We start from the raw sequence: 20,017 nt of genomic DNA on the forward strand, positions 1-20,017 counted from the left end.
CATTTTATGAAGATGCCTCCTTTCGTACTTTTGATTGGGTAATACTTGATGTCATCGTTAGTTTGATTGGTGTTTTTAACTGTCCAGTGAGGAGGGCGTGTCTTTTAAGTACAGTCTGCAAAGTGTTGGCACTGAGATGTGGCGTCAGCGCCATAGTTGAAGCCCCTAACGTTGCGGTCAGCAAGTCGGCTAACATCCGCCATGTGCCGTCTTTCAGTTGCGAGAAGCAGATCATAGAATGGTTGAAACTGTTGCCCCTAACGTTGCGCCACGGCGTGTGGTTCGTTTATACCTCGTGTCTTCTCATTAAACTTTTATCTCGCGAATATGTTATTGCAATCCGCAGCGGGAGCGTTTCTATAAACTTCATTTAAACTTACATTTTACACCGTGCTTTGTTTCCCTTATGAACATGCTTGTATGCTTAACTCGCTCCGTTCTCAATTGTTTAATTAATTTTTTGCTCTTCGCTGTTTGCGGCTGTTCCTCCATTTCCCCCTACTTCGTTCTTTTATCTTGCGAATATGTTATTGCAATCCTTAACGGGAGCGTTTCAATAAACTGATTGAAAATAGTTTTGCATTTACCTTTTTAGTAAAAGGCGAGCTTTTAAGCCTGAGAAATCACCCCGTAAATGCACACGTTTAATTGGACATGTGTTAATATGTATGGTTACACAGTATTAAAAGACAGTGAACAACGTCAGTTACCTTTCTTCCCGCGTTTGATAAAAGGTGAGCTTTTAAGCCTGAGAAATCACCCCGTAAATGCACACGTTTAATTGCACATGTGTTAATATGTATGCTTACACAGTATTAAAAGACAGTCAAAAATTAACGTCATTTACCTTCGTTCCCGCGTGTGACTCGTGCTGTAAATGTCTTCCTTGTTTTTAGTTCACGTGATTACGTAGGAGGCGTGATGACGCGATACGTGACTCCGCCTCCTCCATTACAGTGTATGGACAAAAAATATGTTCCAGTTATGACCATTACGCTTTGAATTTCGAAATGAAACCTGCCTAACTTTTGTAAGTAAGCTGTAAGGAATGAGCCTGCCAAATTTCAGCCTTCCACCTACACGGGAAGTTGGAGAATTAGTGATGAGTGAGTCAGTCAGTCAGTGAGTGAGTGAGTGAGTGAGTCAGTCAGTCAGTCAGTCAGTGAGGGCTTTGCCTTTTATTATTATAGATATAAAATGCAACCATCAGCCTCCAATATTTATCTATTTATCTCAATGTCCTTCTTCCTCTATTTCACCCTGTTGGTGAACCATTCCTCTTTCATATTTTGCCTTTAGACCAATGTTTTCTAAACTATGGGTTGAGGACATGTTTGTGATGGATTGCCACATGATCATGTATGTTGCAGTAACGTTAGCCAGTATGAAATGAATAGCCTTGACACACGCAACAAGGTTTGGAGCAGTACACCCATATACTGTATTGTCCCTGACTGCAAAAGGGTTTTGAAAGAGCACTCATGTGCATTGTTTTGAGTCCTGAAGTGAACTGATGGGATGTTGAAATGATGGTGGCTTTAAAGGCCAAAACCGGAAGTGACGTTATCCATAACCGGAACCAGAAATAGTGTCATCCATGGCACCAGAAGTGATGTCATTTGTGGTGACGTTGTTGATGGTGCGTCTGGTATGGTTTCGTGTATCTGGCCTGCAGAGATAACAGAAATAGGATTAATGCACCCTTCCACCCCCTGGCCTGGTGGGTAATTACTTTGATTTGGACCACTCAGCTTCCTCCTACTCGCACATATGTGACAAAATGGAAACATTACCATTTTTGTCTATCACCCCAAACTTAATAAATCATAATAACAAAGTGTAAACATGTTCTGAGAAGGGTTTGCAAACCTATTAAAATCAAAAAACTGGAATATCTCATTCACATAGGTATTGAGATCCTTATTTCATTAATTTGAAGCCCCATTGACACCCATTATAGTTTCAGATCCTCTTAGGTAAAGTTTCCACAATCATTGCACACCTGGATTTGGGCAGTTTATCACAATTTTTTTGTCAGATCCTCTTGAGCTCCATTTTGGATGGGAAACAACTGTAAGCTGCTCTGTTTAGGTTTCTCCACAGATGTTCTATAGGGTTTGTGCCTGGGCTTTGGCTGGACCACTCAAGTACAGTCGGAGACTTGTCTAGAAGCCATTCCAGTGTTGTCTGGGCTGTACGCTTTGGATCACTGTTGTATTTAAAGACAAACAGTCACCTCAGTCTAAGGTTGCTTGTACTCTGAAGCAGGTTTTCTTCAACACCCTCTCCTCTTTATTTGACTGCATTCATCCTTCCCCAAATTCTGACCAGTCTCCCTGTCCTTGTCAATGAGAAGCACCCCCATATCATGATGCTTCCACCACCATGCCTCACCGTAGAGATGGCATTAGGCAGGTGATGAGCAGTGACAGGTCTTTGCCAGACATAGGGCTTGTAGTTCTGCCCAAAGATTCCAATGCTTGTCTTATCAGAACAAAGAATTGTTTTCCTTATGCTCTCAGAGTCCAATCGGGCTTTCATATGCCTTTTTTCTCAAGAGTGGCTTCCTTGTACCTGCTCTATCATAAATGACCTATTGATATAGTGATGTTGAGATGGTTGTCCTTCCAGACAGACAACGTTTTGAAGAGCTCTGGTGGTTCCAAACTTCTTCCATTTCACAATTATTGAACCCACGCTGCTCCTAGTTCTCTCAAAGCAGCTTTAGAAATGCCTCTGATTTGTGCCTCACTACAATTTTGTTGCGGAAGACTACAGTGAGTTCCTTGGACTACATGGCTTGGTTTTTGTCCTGACAAGCAAGTGAATTGTCGGACCCTATATACACAGGTGTGTGCCCTTTTACGCTATATCCAATCCACTTAATTTGACACAGGTGGTCTCTAAATAAGTTCTAGACACATGTCAAGGATAATTGAAGCAAACAAAATGTGCCTGGCCTTAATTAAGGGTCTGAAAATATATATAACTGAGAGTTTTCCATTTTTGTTTTTTAATTAATTTGCAAACATTTCTGAAAGCATTATGTGTTAATGAGTGTAGATTAATGAGCAAAATAGCAAATGTATCCATGAAAATTAAATTTACAACACAGTAAAGGGTGCAGAAAGTGAAAGAGTTTGAACACTTTCTGATTCCACTGTATTATTGAAAAACTGCATACTTTAAAGAAAAAAATAATTCTGCCAATTTGTATAAATCATAGCTTTTGACAACTGAAGAGTGTCAGCTAATGATCCAATTACGTCTGTGGATTTTATATTGCATCCCCGGCATTGATACTGTAAACCAGCACTCCACTTGTATTAGGGGTGGTGAGTAAGTTATAAACTGTCGAGAAGTCAGTCACCTTGCCTATGAATATTAGCCGGTTTACCTTTGATAAAGAAGTGGAACAATCACCCATAATCACTGAAGCATTTGCAATCTGCAGGACTAACGAATGTAGTGAAGAGATACTGCATTTACAAACTTTGTGTTTCACCTTAGGTTTTCTTCAGAATACAAATCAGTTTGTTGAGATATATTGTATTTTAGCATATGATTTTTGTTAATATAGGATAATGTACAAAACGTAACTGTACATGCTCCATGCATTTATTTTATTGTGGCATATTGGAACATATGATTTTTGTTATGGTAGGAAAATTTACAAAACATACATGCTCCACACAATAATGGATATACCAATTTAAATGGAATTGTTTTTTCAGATGGCAGCTGTTGCAGCAGTTACCACCATCAGTCAGCTACTGGATGCAAAAGATGCTGCATTTGAAAATAATGATGTCGCAATTGTTGCAAAAAGGTATGATGATTGGAAATTATGTAGAAATTCCTCTTTGCAGTAAATGAAATATTATAACACTGAAACTGCACCACTTCACTGTGTATGACTGTTGAAAATACAGATTCAGCCAGCCTTTAGTAGGGCTTTCTGGGTATTCTGTCATCTGACATATATTTTTTAGTTTGATTATTACCTCTAAATTGGGAGAGTGTGAGAAAGTGTGTATGTATAAATGTGTGCATGAATGAAGTCTGCAATACACTGGCACTCTAGCAAGCGTTGTTTCATGCTTTGCACAAGATGTTTCTGGAATGGCCCCATATCACTTCAAACCAAACCTTTAAGCTGGTTTAATAAAATGGATGGATGGATAGACCATCATAAAAATTAAGTTACTGGCTGTTGATCTGTAACATTTGTGGACCACCAGGGGGCATACAGCTCCCCAAACCCCTAGACACAATAGACACAGAGACCAGTCTTATCACTCAACATGCCTTCATTTTAAGTGGAGGAAGCAGTTTTCTTTTGTTCCCCACAGTAGCACAGTACAAAACAGCAAAAATACAAATAAGCACAGTCCTTCCTTCTTCCTTGTCTCTTCTCCTCTCTCTATGTCTTTCTCTCTGTCTCCACTCCTCCTCCCACAAGCTTTGTCCAACTTCTACTGACTCTGGCTCTTTGACTCGAGTGAGGCGGCTCCTTTCATAGTGCACCCGGAAGTGCTCCAGGTGTATCTTGATCTTCTTCTGGCAGTATTTTTCATTGTGGCGAAAGTGGTGCCACAAAGGGCTCAGATGAACTTGCAGCACCTCCTGGTGGTGCCCACGGAACTCAACAGGACTGCTCCAAACTACAACTTCAGGCGTGTCCTGCGGGCATCTGTGCTGTTGTAGCAACCCAGGGGGCTGCACTCTAGCATCTTGGGGGAGATAATGTCCCAACCGTGCTCTCTACCTCGGTCCTTCAACCTGGTTGGCATCCTGGCCAGGTAATGGTCCTGGCCATCTGTCACACATATAACACAATAACCTAATCCAAACTATACATTTTCTTACCTGTTTTTTCCAGTTTGGAATTGCATCTCAGCAGAAATGAGCAAAACAAAAGATCAGAGTAAGGAAGTCAGTCCAACATGTTACATTTTCAGACATTCACAGACACACATAAGTTTTTTGTGTGAATATATTGTATACTTACTTTAGGGTAACTTTGTGTCTCATTTCACTAGAAATGAAAAATGGCGAACACCCACAAGCACATTAAAAAAAACATTCAAATAATACAGAAGGTCTCTTATGACATTGAACTATGACATCAACTCCAAGGATGCAGAAACACAACACTACACTCACTTTTAAAATGAATTGGTTTAATTCACTTTACCAACAAACTATCTTGCTGGACAAAACAAAAAGAAAAATTATGCTCTTCATTTAGTAAGTTTTAAAGATTTAAAATTAATTGCAAGAAGAAAGAAGAAGGAGAAAAGCAGTAATATAATGGTAAATGTTATTGAAATGGCCAAAATTACAAAAGAGTTTTTGGTTGGGTTCTTCAAGGTGCTAGTTTTGAATTGAATTTTTGCTCTGCCTTTTACACTTCTGATTTTTGACTTTTGTTTTAAACTTAGCCAATTAACTTGTCAACTTCTGATATTAACTTTTTGCCTAGACACTGACTTTGTCTCTGTTGACTCCCAGAAAATCCAGTATTTCATGTCCTGCTTTTCATAACTTTCTGCCAGAGTGTTCCACAGCACTAAGATAGTCAAATAATGAATTTGTGAAAAATAAATTACCATTTAGAACATGGTGTATAGCACAATACAGTTTTTGATAAGAACATGCACTTATGCCAAGATGCAAATCCAAATATTTCTTACTTCTACTCAACCAGAGATATGCACTTTGTATATGTGTGGATATGCTATATCAGGGTCACACACTGACATGTGGTCCTGGCATGTAAAGAACACACCCCACCATGTCTAAAACAAAAATTACAGTAGAATGATTTACTAGAAAGAAACTGTTTGACCTGTGATGTACTGTCATCTTTCTGCTATATTCTAGTTCCTCTTTTCCTCCTTAACATTATTTATACAGGATCACATGAAGACTACTGTTATAAAGTGTACGAGTATTAAGGGATGATCTCCAGTTGACAGCCATTGTGGTCATTTACTGATAAGAACAAGAGCAATTGTTTGTGTGTTATTAGTTGTGTGTTAAAGTGTCTGTTACTGTGACTTAGATGAAGAGCAAACCAAATTGTTATGAGTAATTAATACAGACATTCTGACAGTTCCAAAGAGTTCACAATTGTTTTGAATCTATACATATTACTAAGAGCACTTGAATTGAACAGAGGATTAGTTGGGTAAAACTAATTAAAACAACAGTACATTACACTGAAAAATAATGCAAAACTAAGAAATGCCAATACGGCCCTTCCTTGCTTGCTTCATGCTTTGCCCCATCTGCTAATAGGTTCTAATTCTGTAACTCTGATTTTGGGATAAGAAGATTCAACAAATGAATAGACAAAATTTAGGTGATCCAAAGTATTTTTAAAAGTGAATTTATAATGCACATGAATGGCAAGTTATGGCTAGAGATATTTCTTCTCATCATCTTTATCATCTATGTTTTAACGGGGGTCAGAGGAGCACAAAAAACCCAACAGCATGGGGTGTAAGGTAGGATCCAACTCTATGCTCAGTCATACACTAGATTAGAGATCCTGGTGAAAAAATGTCATCTTGAAGTTTGTGGCATGAGAAAATACTACAAAGTAAATAGAGAGAACAACTGTAGTGATGCATCAGTGACTAGTGTCTATTCCAGCAACAGATCTAATCTCACCACTTTTAATAAATATAAACAGATAACTACAATATGAATTTGGTTGTAAAGCCAATTTAAATTAATAAAAAAATGTGTCTTTCTATGGTCAGTATTAGGCAGACATTGTGCTTCACTATATTTTGTGAAACCCCCCGAGGAAGACAGGACAAGTCTAATCAATTCGATTTTTATTCAGTCACAGATGAGTACCTGGATTCTACGTTGCAAGGCAGAAGAGCAAAGTTACATTTTTTTCTATTGGCTTTTTAGAATTTCTTCTTCCTCCCCCTTCCCCTTATTTATAACAAAAACATAATATCATTTACTTAAGCATTTTATTACGCTAATGGGTCATCTGTTCTTATTTTTTTCACTTGTCAGATAGACCCTAAAGAAGGAAAGGTCATCTTTCCTGTGTCAAATAGACACGTTCCTAAAGAAACTGGAAATTTTCCTGGGTCAGCTTACTGCACCGTCTTATGACAGACTCCTGTATGAATAACCTACCGTTATAGCAAAACGGCTTTGTCAGCTATTAACCCTAAGTAGCTTGCAAGCAGTTAATTTTTCTTTCACAGTTTCTAGAGTGGATAACTTTTTGTAATACTACATAATGTTTAAATATGGTATGCTTGTAGGAACTGCCTATCAAGATGATAATGTAGTAACATGTGAGGTGAAACCAACATATGAGAGAAATTGCCTGACAGAACGCATTGTCTTCTTTTTACAGCCTGACAGAAACATTGGAAGCTTTCTCACTGGAAAACTCCAACAATATCACAGGAGTAGTGCAGCCCAACCTGGCAGTGCAGTCCTTGACTGTCAACAGTAGCCTGATGCAAGGAGTACAGTTCACTGCTCTCAGAGGTTGGTTTAACAACTACTGCAACTCATTCATTACACTAATAATGTGTAAGCTCCTAAAATTGTATCTTGTCTTTTTAGTTGTATTTTTTAAGGATTTAATATAATTTAAAAGTCAGTGGAAACATCTGCCTATTACAGTGCATCCGGAAAGTATTCACAGCGCATCACTTTTTCCACATTTTGTTAAGCTACGGCCTTATTCCGAAGTGGATTAAATTCATTTTTTTCCTCAGAATTCTACACACAACACCCCATAATGACAACATGAAAAAAGTTTACTTGAGGTTTTTGCAAATTTATTAAAAATAAAAACATTGACAAAGCACATGTACATAAGTATTCACAGCCTTTGCCGTGAAGCTCAAAATTGAGCTCAGGTGCATCCTGTTTCCCCTGATCATCCTTGAGATGTTTCTGCAGCTTAATTGGAGTCCACCTGTGGTAAATTCAGTTGATTGGACATGATTTGGAAAGGCACACACCTGTCTATATAAGGTCCCACAGTTGACAGTTCATGTCAGAGCACAAACCAAGCATGAAGTCAAAGGAATTGTCTGTAGACCTCCGAGACAGGATTGTCTCGAGGCACAAATCTGGGGAAGGTTACAGAAAAAATTCTGCTTCTTTGAAGGTCCCAATGAGCACAGTGGCCTCCATCATCCGTAAGTGGAAGAAGTTCGAAACCACCAGGACTCTTCCTAAAGCTGGCCGGCCATCTAAACTGAGCGATTGGGGGAGAAGAGCCTTAGTCAGGGAGGTGACCAAGAACTCGATGGTCACTCTGTCAGAGCTCAAGAGGTCCTCTGTGGAGAGAGGAGAGCCTTCCAGAAGGACAACCATCTCTGCAGCAATCCACCAATCAGGCCTGTATGGTAGTAGAGTGGCCAGACGGAAGCCACTTCTTAGTAAAAGGCACATGGCAGCCCGCCTGGAGTTTGCCAAAAGGCACCTGAAGGACTCTCAGACCATGAGAAAGAAAATTCTCTGGTCTGATGAGACAAAGATTGAACTCTTTGGTGTGAATGCCAGGCGTCACGTTTGGAGGAAACCAGGCACCGCTCATCACCAGGCCAATACCATCCCTACAGTGAAGCATGATGGTGGCAGCATCATGCTGTGGGGATGTTTTTCAGCGGCAGGGACTGGGAGACTAGTCAGGATAAAGGGAAAGATGACTGCAGCAATGTACAGAGACATCCTGAATGAAAACCTGCTCCAGAGCACTCTTGACCTCAGACTGGGGCGACGGTTCATCTTTCAGCAGGACAACGACCCTAAGCACACAGCCAAGATATCAAAGGAGTGGCTTCAGGACAACTCTGTGAATGTCCTTGAGTGGCCCAGCCAGAGCCCAGACTTGAATCCGATTGAACATCTCTGGAGAGATCTTCAAATGGCTGTGCACCGACGCTTCCCATCCAACCTGATGGAGCTTGAGATGTGCTGCAAACAGGAATGGGCGAAACTGGCCAAGTATAGGTGTGCCAAGCTTGTGGCATCATATTCAAAAAGACTTCAGGCTGTAATTGCTGCCAAAGGTGCATCGACAAAGTATTGAGCAAAGGCTATGAATACTTATGTACATGGGATTTCTCAGTTTTTTTATTTTTAATAAATTTGCAAAAACCTCAAGTAAACTTTTTCACGTTGTCATTATGGGGTGTTGTGTGTAGAATTCTGAGGAAAAAAATGAATTTAATCCATTTTGGAATAAGGCTGTAACATAACAAAATGTGGAAAAAGTGATGCGCTGTGAATACTTTCCGGATGCACTGTATACTATGTCCAGTATGTTCTTGGATGGAATGCAAGAGGCAGATGTGGAGACTAAGCTTTTAGCTTTAGATGGCAGAGTTGTCAGGTGAAGAAATAAGGATTGATAGGTTTGCAGGACACCAAAAGCAAAACATTAATCAGAAACTGGAAACTACACAGAAGCCAAGTTCAAACTCCTAAATGTGTTCTTTAGCAATTAGTTTGTTGTAGTATGCTGAGTCCTCCTTTACTTTAAAATTTAAAACTCACTGGGTGCCCAGGCCAAATGGCACACTCATCACATTCCAAACAACCACACAGCATTATTGCAACCTAAACACCATAAGGTTGCATCCATGAAAACAGCAAAAAGACAAAAAAAAAAAAGTAGTACTTAAAGAAAATCTAAGTCTCGGAATGTCTACATGATGATGTTACCAAATTAACACTGAAATAAACCACCTTTTGTGCAAAATAAAAGGAAACAAACATATACTTTATGGATGTCAAGTATAGGTTATTATAATTTAATTTATGGTACATTTACTCAGTAGTATAATTATTTTATGATGTACCTTTAAAAGGATTTGGCATGGACTACAAACACAGAAGCTATACACAAAAAATGCTATGGAAATGATTGTATTTACCAAGGTGGTTCAGGTTATGCATACAGTATGTTCTATCAGACTGTGGATGCATTTTTGCTGTATTACATATACTATCCATCCATTTTCCAACCCGTTGAATCCGAACACAGGGTCACGGGGGTCTGCTGGAGCCAATCCCAGCCAACACAGGGCAGAAAACAATCCCAGGCAGGGTGCCAACCCACTGCAGGACACACACAAACACACCCACTAGGGCCAATTTAGAATTGCCAATCCACCTAACCTGCATGTCTTTGGACTGTGGGAGAAAACCAGAGCGCCCAGAGGAAACCCACGCAGACACGTGGAGAACATGCAAACTCCACACAGGGAGGACCCGGGAAGCGAACCCGTGTCTCCTAACTGCGAGGCAGCAGCGCTACCCACTGTGTCACCGTGCCGCCCCCTACATATACTAAATCATATTAATTTAGTAACACTGGAAGAGGAAGTGCCAAGAGAATTTATCAGGTAATCAGGATAATGGTCTTTCATTTGATAATGAGGCTGGACTCTCTGGATGCAGTTGGCTAAGCTGGTAGCTTTCTTGAACAATGCCTCACACACTCTGTGTGATATCATGGCTGACCTATGGTGATCTTCAACACCTTAAATCACAGTACATAAGGAACAAAATTGAGGTGCTTTTATACAAGCTGTCTCTATACAGTATACTATTATGCCAGAGCTTGGAAAAGGCAGGCTCTACTGGAGAACCTTTTGTCCTCCAGTGATTTCAGAAATGGTTCCAGAAAGATAGGTGTCTAGTGTTTCTAATACAGATGTGAGTAACACTGGAACACCACAAGCAACAGTCCTGTCTCCTGTATACCTCAAACTATAAATATAACACCAAGTCATGTCACTTGCAGAAATTCTCACATGATTCTGCACTTGTCGGGAGTATTGATAATGGGGATGAGACGGAATAAAGGTGTCACATGGAGAACTTTGTTTCTTGGTGCATAGAGAATTGTCTGCACCCTAACATCAGCAAAACCAAGGAACTGGTTATTGACTTTAGCCACACCAAAGAGCCTTTATATCTGGTCACTATTCAGGGAGTGGATGTAGAGGTGGTCCACTCCTACACATACTTGGGGATTTACATCAATGACAGATTGGACTTGTCTCGGAACACAGAGGAACTGTATAAGAAATGTTAGAATAGGCTATTGTTCCTTAGGGGACTACGTTCCTTTAATGTGGGTAACGACATCCTTCACATCTTCTACCACTCTGTTATGGCCAGTGTGATTTTTACACTGTGTTGGACTAGTAACATCATTTCAAGTGAGGCCCACTGAATCCATCCATCCATTTTCCAACCCGCTGAATCCGAACACAGGGTCACGGGGGTCTGCTGGAGCCAATCCCAGCCAACACAGGGCACAAGGCAGGAAACAATCCTGGGCAGGGTGCCAACCCACCGCAGGACACACACAAACACACCCACACACCAAGCACACACTAGGGCCAATTTAGAATCGCCAATCCACCTAACCTGCATGTCTTTGGAATGTGGGAGGAAACCGGAGCGCCCGGAGGAAACCCACGCAGACACGGGGAGAACATGCAAACTCCACGCAGGGAGGACCCGGGAATCGAACCCAGGTCCCCAGATCTCCCAACTGCGAGGCAGCAGCGCTACCCACTGCGCCACCGTGCCGCCCGCCCACTGAATCAATAAATTAATTTAAAAAGCAGGCTCACTTACGGGAAAATCAGAAGTCAGGAATCAAGAGGAAAAGTTCAAAAAAACAAAAAGTCAAAGTTTAAAGAATGCATGAGAAAGTCTTTTATTGCTTAGATGCTCTTAATATTGCTCTGCCATGTGTTATACTTGCTTAGCAGTGATATAATACACAATGTGAAGTGAATCACATAACCTACAACTGTCATGGAAATGGATGAACAAAGTAGCAGTACCCACACCAGGATCCTAAAGTCAAAATAACTCAGAAATGGATTGTAAATTTAACAGTATGAATCATGACAGATGTTACAACATTAACATAAAATAGTGTTTATGCCTTTTTAATATGTCAGTTTTAAGTAGATTATCAATATAATTATTTATTTACAATATTGTTCTATTTATCTGATTTTTGAGCTACACATTGTGACGTATAGTGCATAAAACATGGCACTTTTTTGGTTTCTAGTGCCAATTCAGTTATACAATAACATACTTTCACACAGAAAGCAAATGCAGGGTCGACTTCCTTCATGTTTCATATATCATGGTAGTAAATACCTTTAGAAGTGATTGATTGCCTGATGCAAATGTCTTTGCCTGTGCTTCTCACTTGGCATGCTGCCATACAGCTTGTAGCTTCACCACCCTACAGGTGGACATCCTCTCAAAAGGGTGGCTTTGAATAATTTCAATTTCAGGAAGTCACAATACACTTGGATTCCATTGACAATTAATTAAGTTAGACTTTTTTTTTGAAAGACACCATGGACTGTTTCTACAGTTTCAGGTACAAATATTTTTTTAAAGAACTGTTTTTGTTGTATTTGTGCAACACTAAACCTGATGTGCGACAACCTGTTCTATAGAATCAGATTTGTACCTACGTTTCTATAGGTGGCTTCCTCCAAGATTCAAAGTTATGATTTTATTTTGACCACTGATTGACACCAGGGAGACAAAGGATAAAGGCTCCTTTAGACCAAGCCTATTTATACCTTCAGACTGTGGCACCACCATTAGGTAATTAGTATATTTTTGTAAGTGGGCTCCATAACAAGCACAAGCAATGTAGCATCAAAGATGTAGTATATATAGTATATAATAAGACACTACTATCTGCATGTGCATGTATCCAGTCCCTCTGAACAATCTGATTGGTCAGTTTGGCTTTGGTGACTCAGTAGTAAGGAAGAAAACAAGACACATTAGAGGTGTGAAATTCAAATCCTAATTGTGACATTTTTTTATTTTTACAAAAAATGAGTTAAGATGGAGCATTTCAATGACATCAAAGTGAATATTGGTTGCTAAATATTAAGAAGGATTAACTGTCTCCCCTTTGAAGATGGGAAATATTCTTAAGAATATAAATGATGTTTTCACAGTGAGAAATGGGGTCCCTTCTACCATTGGTGGTTGTCAATAAGTGGATAACAGACAAGCAAGGTGTCTTAAAATGACAGAGTCTGAGTAGCAGGCCTTACGGAATGCAATTGGGAAAATACATTGGGCAGGACAGGTTAAGACACACATGGATACTGAGGAATGGTGTAGGAAGAATGATTTCATAAATATATTGTCATAGACGCCCAGGGACGTTGCCCCGCCAGGACGCCGGAAGAAGCAGGGGACCAGAAATGGGACAATATTTTCCCTGGAGCGTAGGTGGGCCGCCTCCCTGGAATGCATGGGTGTCACGGAGCTGTAAAGCTCAACCCTCTGCGAAGACGGAGTCACAGCCAGGGGGTGCCCAGACATGGTTGGAAACTTGGAGAGCGGCACTTCCGCCACACCAGGAAGTGCTGCCGGACGAAATTCCAAGGACACCCGGAGTGCTTCCGAGTGCCCCCCTGACACTTCCGCCACACCAGGAAGTGTGGTCAGACGGAGCACCTGGAGCCCATCTGGGTTATTATAAAGGGGGACTCCTCCCTCCAGAAGCTGAGCCGGAGTTGGGAGGAAGGAGACGGAGCTTGTGAGGAGGGGAGTGGAATGGAGGTGAAAAGAGAAAGAGAAAGAAGAAGAAGAGAAAGAGAAAGAGAGAACAGAAGAGAGTTAGTGGATGAAGGGATTGTGGTGCTGTAAGGGAAAATAAAGAAGTGTGTTTTGGACATTCTGGTGTCTGTCTGTCTATGTTCGGGGGTATGCTTTCCATAATATATATATATATATATATATATATATATATATATATATATATATATATATATATATATGTATATATATATATATACAGTGCTGTGCAAAAGCTTTAGGCAGGTGTGAAAAAATGCTGTAAACAAAGAATGCTTTCAAAAATTGAAGTGTTAATCATTTATTTTCATCAATCAACAAAATGCAGTGAACGAACAAAAGAGAAATCTAAATCAAATCAATATTTGGTGTGACCACCCTTTGCCTTCAAAACAGCATCAATTCTTCTAGGTACACTTGCACACAGTTTTTGAAGGAACTCAGCTGGTAGGTTGTTCCAAACATTTTGGAGAACTAACCACAGATCTTCTGTGGATGTAGGCTTCCTCACATCCTTCTGTCTCTTCATGAGATCAGGGCTCTGTGGGGGCCATACCATCACTTCCAGAACTTCTTGTTCTTCTTTACGCTGAAGATAGTTCTTAATGACTTTGGCTATATGTTTAGGGTCGTTGTCTTGCTGCAGAATAAATTTGGGGCCAATTATATGCCTCCCTGATGGTATTGCATGATGGATAAGTATCTGCCTGTATTTCTCAGCATTGAGAACACCATTAATCCTGACCAAATCTCCAACTCCATTTGCAGAAATGCAGCCCCAAACGTTCAAGGAACCTCCACCATGCTTCACTGTTGCCTGCAGACACTCATTATTGTACCGCTCTCCAGCCCTTTGACGAACAAACTGCCTTCTGCTACAGCCAAATATTTCAAATTTTGACTCATCAGTCCAGAGCACCTGCTGCCATTTTTCTGCACCCCAGTTCCTATGTTTTCGTGCATACTTGAGTCACTTGGCCTTGTTTCCACGTCGGAGGTATGGCTTTTTGGCTGCAACTCTTCCATGAAGACCACTTCTGACCAGACTTCTCCAGACAGAAGATGGGTGTACCTGGGTCCCAATGGTTTCTGCCAGTTCTGAGCTGATGGCACTGCTGGACATCTTCCGATTTTGAAGGGTAATAAGGTTGATGTGTCTTTCATCTGCTGCACTAAGTTTTCTTGGCCAACCACTGCATCTACGATCCTCAACGTTGCCCATTTCTTTGTGCTTCTTCAAAAGAGCTTGAACAGCACATCTTGAAACCCCAGTCTGCTTTGAATTCTTTGTCTGAGAGAGGCCTTGCTGATGCAGTATAACTACCTTGTGTCTTGTTGCTGTGCTCAATCTTGCCATGACATGAAACTGTCTTCCACAACCTCACCTTGGTAGCAGAGTTTGGCTGTTCCTCACCCAGTTTTAAGCCTCCTACACAGCTGTTTCTGTTTCAGTTAATGACTGTGTTTCAACCTACGTGTGATATTGATGATCATTAGCACCTGTTTGGTATAATTGGTTGATCATACACCTGACTATAATCCTACAAAATCCCTGACTTTGTGCAATTGTACCTATAAGAATTGATGCTGGTTTGAAGGCAAAAGGTAGTACTGTAACACCAAATATTGATTTGATTTAGATTTTTCTTTTGTTTGCTCACTTTGCATTTTGTAAATTGATAACAATAAACAATCATTATTTATATTTCTGAAAGCATTCTTTGTTTACAGCATTTTTTCACACCTGTCTAAAACTTTTGCACAGTACTGTATATACAGTAATCCCTCGCTATATCGCGCTTCGCCTTTCGCGGCTTCACTCCATCGCGGATTTTATATGTAAGCATATTTAAATATATATCGTGGATTTTTCGCTGCTTCGCGGGTTTCTGTGGACAATGGGTCTTTTAATTTCTGGTACATGCTTCCTCAGTTGGTTTGCCCAGTTGATTTCATACAAGGGACGCTATTGGCAGATGGCTGAGAAGCTACCCAACTTACTTTCTCTCTCTCTCTCTTGCGTTGACGTAGGGGGGTGTGAGCAGGGGGGCTGTTCGCACACCTAGACGATACGGACGCTCGTCTAAAAATGCTGAAAGATTATCTTCACGTTGCTATCTTTTGTGCAGTTGCAGCTGCTTCCTGAAACGACATGCTGAACGGCACGTATTGATTTTTTTATCTGTCTCTCTCTATCTCTCTCTCTCTCTCTCTCTGCTCCTGAAGGAGGGGGTGTGACCTGCCGCCTTCAACAGCTTTGTGCCGTGGTGCTTCGCATACTTAAAAGCCAAACAGCACTATTGATTTGTTTGCTCCTTTGAAGAGGAAGATATGCTTGCATTCTTTTAATTGTGAGACTGAACTGTCATCTCTGTCTTGTCATGGAGCACAGTTTAAACTTTTGAAAAAGATACAAATGTTTGTTTGCAGTGTTTGAATAACGTTCCTGTCTCTCTACAACTTCCTGTGTTTCTGCGCAAATCTGTGACCCAAGCATGACAATATAAAAATAACCATATAAACATATGGGTTCTACTTCGCGGATTTTCTTATTTCGCGGGTGGCTCTGGAATGCAACCCCCGCGATGGAGGAGGGATTACTGTATATATATATACAGTGGAACCTCGAGATACGAGCACCTCTGTATACGAGAAATTCAAAATACGAGGAAAGTATGAGCGAAAAATTCAGCTCTAAATACGAGCATTGGCTCGCGTAACGAGCCACAAGCCGGGCTGTGGGTATAGCTCACGGCTTAGCAAGGGGGCGTGGTAGCAGTTGCGAGCCGCGATCTGCGGTGTCTGCGTTTCTCACTTAAGTGCACAGGTGGGAAACTGCCCACATCCATGATTGTTCCTGTGGCTGATGGGCTGCAGCTGCCATGTCCTCCCCGCATATATAGAGAAGCGCGAGCCGGTTAAGGGGGAGAAAAAGTAAAAGAAGAGAGAGAGAGAGAGAGAGAGAGAGAGAGAGAGAGAGAGAGAGAGAGAGAGAGAGAGAGAGAGAGAGAGAAGGCAGGCAGGCAGGCAGGCAGGCGAGTGCAGGCTCGCGTGTAGCTGAACAGGCGAGCCAAACAGCTGAAGCAGGACGGTGTAGAGAAGGTCAGCTGCATTAAGAGTGTCTCGCCTGTTGCAGAGCCCGCAGGTGAGACGCTAACAGAGAAGAAGCACCGGCGATTGTCATCTGTTTTTTAAAGACGGCATCCTTTTGACGTTTTAACCTCGTGTTAAAGGATTGTTATTCTTGTGTATTTTAAACCTCCACTTCACAACTGTTTTAAGGATTATTTATTTAAAGATTTATTGAATGCTCTACTGCACTTTGGACACCTGTTTTGATTCTTTTAATAATCAGTTATATTATTTACCAGTGTTATTTATTAAAGGTAGACTACAGTATATATAATTTATCAGTGTTATTTGTTAGGAAAATTGATTTTTATGTTAATATATTTGGGGTGCAGAACGGATTAACTGGATTTCCATTATTTTCAATGGGGAAGTTTGTTCTAGATACGAGAAATTCGCTATACAAGCTCAGTTCTGGAACGAATTAAACTCGTATCTAGAGGTTCCACTGTATATATATATATATATATATATATATAACAACTGAGGGCATCGTGGCGGATGTTAGCCGACTTGCTAACCAACCACAAGCGTTACCTGGTAGGTAACCACCCATACAATCAGATTGTGATTCAGACTACGAATGCCGTGAATGTAATTACCCCGATCTACATGCTGTCAAATAAACGAACCACACGCCGTGGCGCAACGTTAGGGGCTTCGCCTCTAGCGCCGAGGTTCGATTCCCGAGAGGGAGTGCAGTAGAGTGTGTATGCCTGATGAGCCCAGAATTAGGGCGAAACACGTGTCGCGTACTCTTTGCATTATTTGACAGTAAACTATTTCAACCATTCTATGATATGCTTCTCACAACTGAGGGCATCGTGGCGGATGTTAGCCGACTTGCTGACCAACCACAAGTGTTACCTGGTAGGTAACCACCCATACAATCAGATTGTGATTCAGACTACGAATGCCGTGAATATATATATATATATATATATATATATATATATATATATATATATATATATATATATATATATATATATATTGTGACCAGACAGGTGCACTCCAGTTGCCCAAACCCAACACAAGGAGACACCAGGCACAAGTTTAATGCACAGCACTCATTTAGTAAGTAGGGAAATGCTTCCTAAATCATTCCCTTCAGCAGCACAACACAAACAGCACCAAAAACATCATAAATTCGGAGTCCTTTCTTCCCTTTTCCTCTCAGTCTCCTCTACTCCTCCTCCAGAATGCATTGTCCTCTCCCTCCCAACTCTGGCTTCCCAAGTGAAGTGAGGTGGTGCCTTTTAAGCCGCACCCAGGAGTATTCCAGGTGGCTCATTAGGAAGGTCTGGAATCACTTCCAGGTGTGACAGAAAGCCCAAAGTAGGGCTCTGCAGCTCCCCTGGTGGCCCCCATGGAATCCAACATGGCTGTGCCAAACTGCAACTCCCATGGAGCCCTATGTGAATCCGAGGTGCCATTGTAACGCAGGAGGGCTGCCATCTAGTGCTTCGGGGGAGGCAGTGTCCCGTGCACATCTGCTCCCCTGGTCATTCAATATATCAGCTTTCCTGCTGGTCAAGGGAATGCAGACAGCGCAGGTCTATCCCAATGCCATACAGAAACCCAGACTGTCGCTGTACCCTAGAGAAAGAAGGAGACCCACATAAAGAGGAAAGGGTCTCCAGACATTGCATTGGAAAGCTACAGTGGCAGAGAGATGAGCTGACCTAGGCTGAGTGTAAGGCAGAGCAGCAGTTCCCATCCTGTTTTCAATCCCACAGGTAACTGAGACCAGGAGGGGCATGGTGATGCTTCAGCTGTCATTGGCTGGGACACTGCTCTAGACACTATATGTAGTCGTGGAAGGGAGACGCCAGGAGATGGCGGTTGCACAGTGCCTCCCTGCTCCCTTCTTATTTATATCTTTCAGGGCAGAGCCATGAACTGGCCAACATGGATGACCCCTCCTGGAGGAAGACTGGGACGATTCACCTCACAAGTCTCAAATGACGGAAGGGCAGTGTGACAGACAGCTGTGGCTGATATACTGGAAGGACCAAGGGAGGAATTCTGCACAGGACACTGCTTCTCCCAGAGAGCTAGATGGCAGCCCTCCTGGGTTCCAAGGGGGCTGCCAGGGTGAGCTGCAGAGCTCTACTTTGGGTTTCCACCACACCTGGGAATACTTCCAGATAATGCTGACGATCCACCTGAAATGCTACCAGATGCAGTATAAAAGGAGCTGCGTCGCTGCACTCAAGGAGTCAGGAGGAAGAGGACGAAGCTTGGTAGAGAAAGAGTGGAGGTGGAAAAGAGAGGAAAGAAGAAAAGAAAAGAAAAGAAAAGAAAGTGCTGTGTGCTGTTTATGGTACTGTGCAGTAGAGGAAAGGAAAGAAAAGCATTTTCCCTTGTAAATAAAGCCTTTTGTGTTGTAAGGACTCGCGCCTGGTATCTGCCTGTGTTGGGGCTGGGGAGCTGGTGCACCCCTTGGTGGCCAAACTTTATTATTATAAGGTTCTCCTTTTGATATTGCTACAGGTGGCACAGTGGTAGTGCTGCTGCTTTGCAGTAAGGAGACTGTGGAAGATTGTGGGTTCGCTTCCTGGTTCCTCCCTGTGTGGATAATGCTTTGAGTACTGAGAAAAGTGCTATATAAATGTAATGAATTATTATAGCCATGACTATTGGTGAACAGTGACTTGGAATCTTAAAATGGCTAGAAAGATGACAGATGGTAGAACTTTTATAAAAACATTTGAAGTTTGCTATAGTTGTTCAATTGTTATACTTACTCCACACTTCACTTTCTTAAAAATTGCCTTCAGTGTTGTCCCTCTCTGTCCTGACTGCCTCATAATCCTCTGCTAGCAGAAGACAGACTGTACTTGATTCAGTATTTACCTGCTGCCACCATCTACTGGCAGAAGAATGTTTTGCACTTAGTAAGCTAAAGGTTGGGAGGAAAGGGCATGCCTGCCTTGACTCACCATGGTATTGCCAGGGATGCTTTTTTTGAAGAAAAGCACTATACCTCTGCTTAATTTGTACTCTTGTGCTTGAAAGCATTTTGCCACTCCTTGTTTCATGTTGTACCCATAGAGTGCAATTAATTTCTGTTAAGATGCCCAGAATATTTTTAATTGATGTTTCTTAATTGGTAATTGTCCATATTGTGGCCTGTAATTACAGTTTTTCAGTCCGTCTCAAGTTCTTTATGTTTTCTCCATAATAAGTGTTCTACTTCATCATTGATTAAGGTATTTATACTTGGCATTATTGCAAA

General features: G+C 41.4%; 1 protein-coding gene across 1 annotated transcript in view; it reads left to right on the forward strand.

Annotated features, from left to right (window-relative positions):
• Positions 1-20,017, forward strand: part of adgrg7.1 (adhesion G protein-coupled receptor G7, tandem duplicate 1) — a 131,295-nt gene that overhangs the window by 74,670 nt on the left and 36,608 nt on the right. The window contains exons 6-7 of the mRNA XM_028799935.2: positions 3,735-3,829; positions 7,394-7,530. Of these exons, the coding sequence (XP_028655768.1) occupies positions 3,735-3,829; positions 7,394-7,530 (232 nt within the window). The remainder of the gene's footprint in view (positions 1-3,734; positions 3,830-7,393; positions 7,531-20,017) is intronic.

The sequence above is a fragment of the Erpetoichthys calabaricus genome, chromosome 4 (genome assembly GCF_900747795.2).
Source record: "Erpetoichthys calabaricus chromosome 4, fErpCal1.3, whole genome shotgun sequence".
NCBI lineage: Eukaryota > Metazoa > Chordata > Cladistia > Polypteriformes > Polypteridae > Erpetoichthys > Erpetoichthys calabaricus.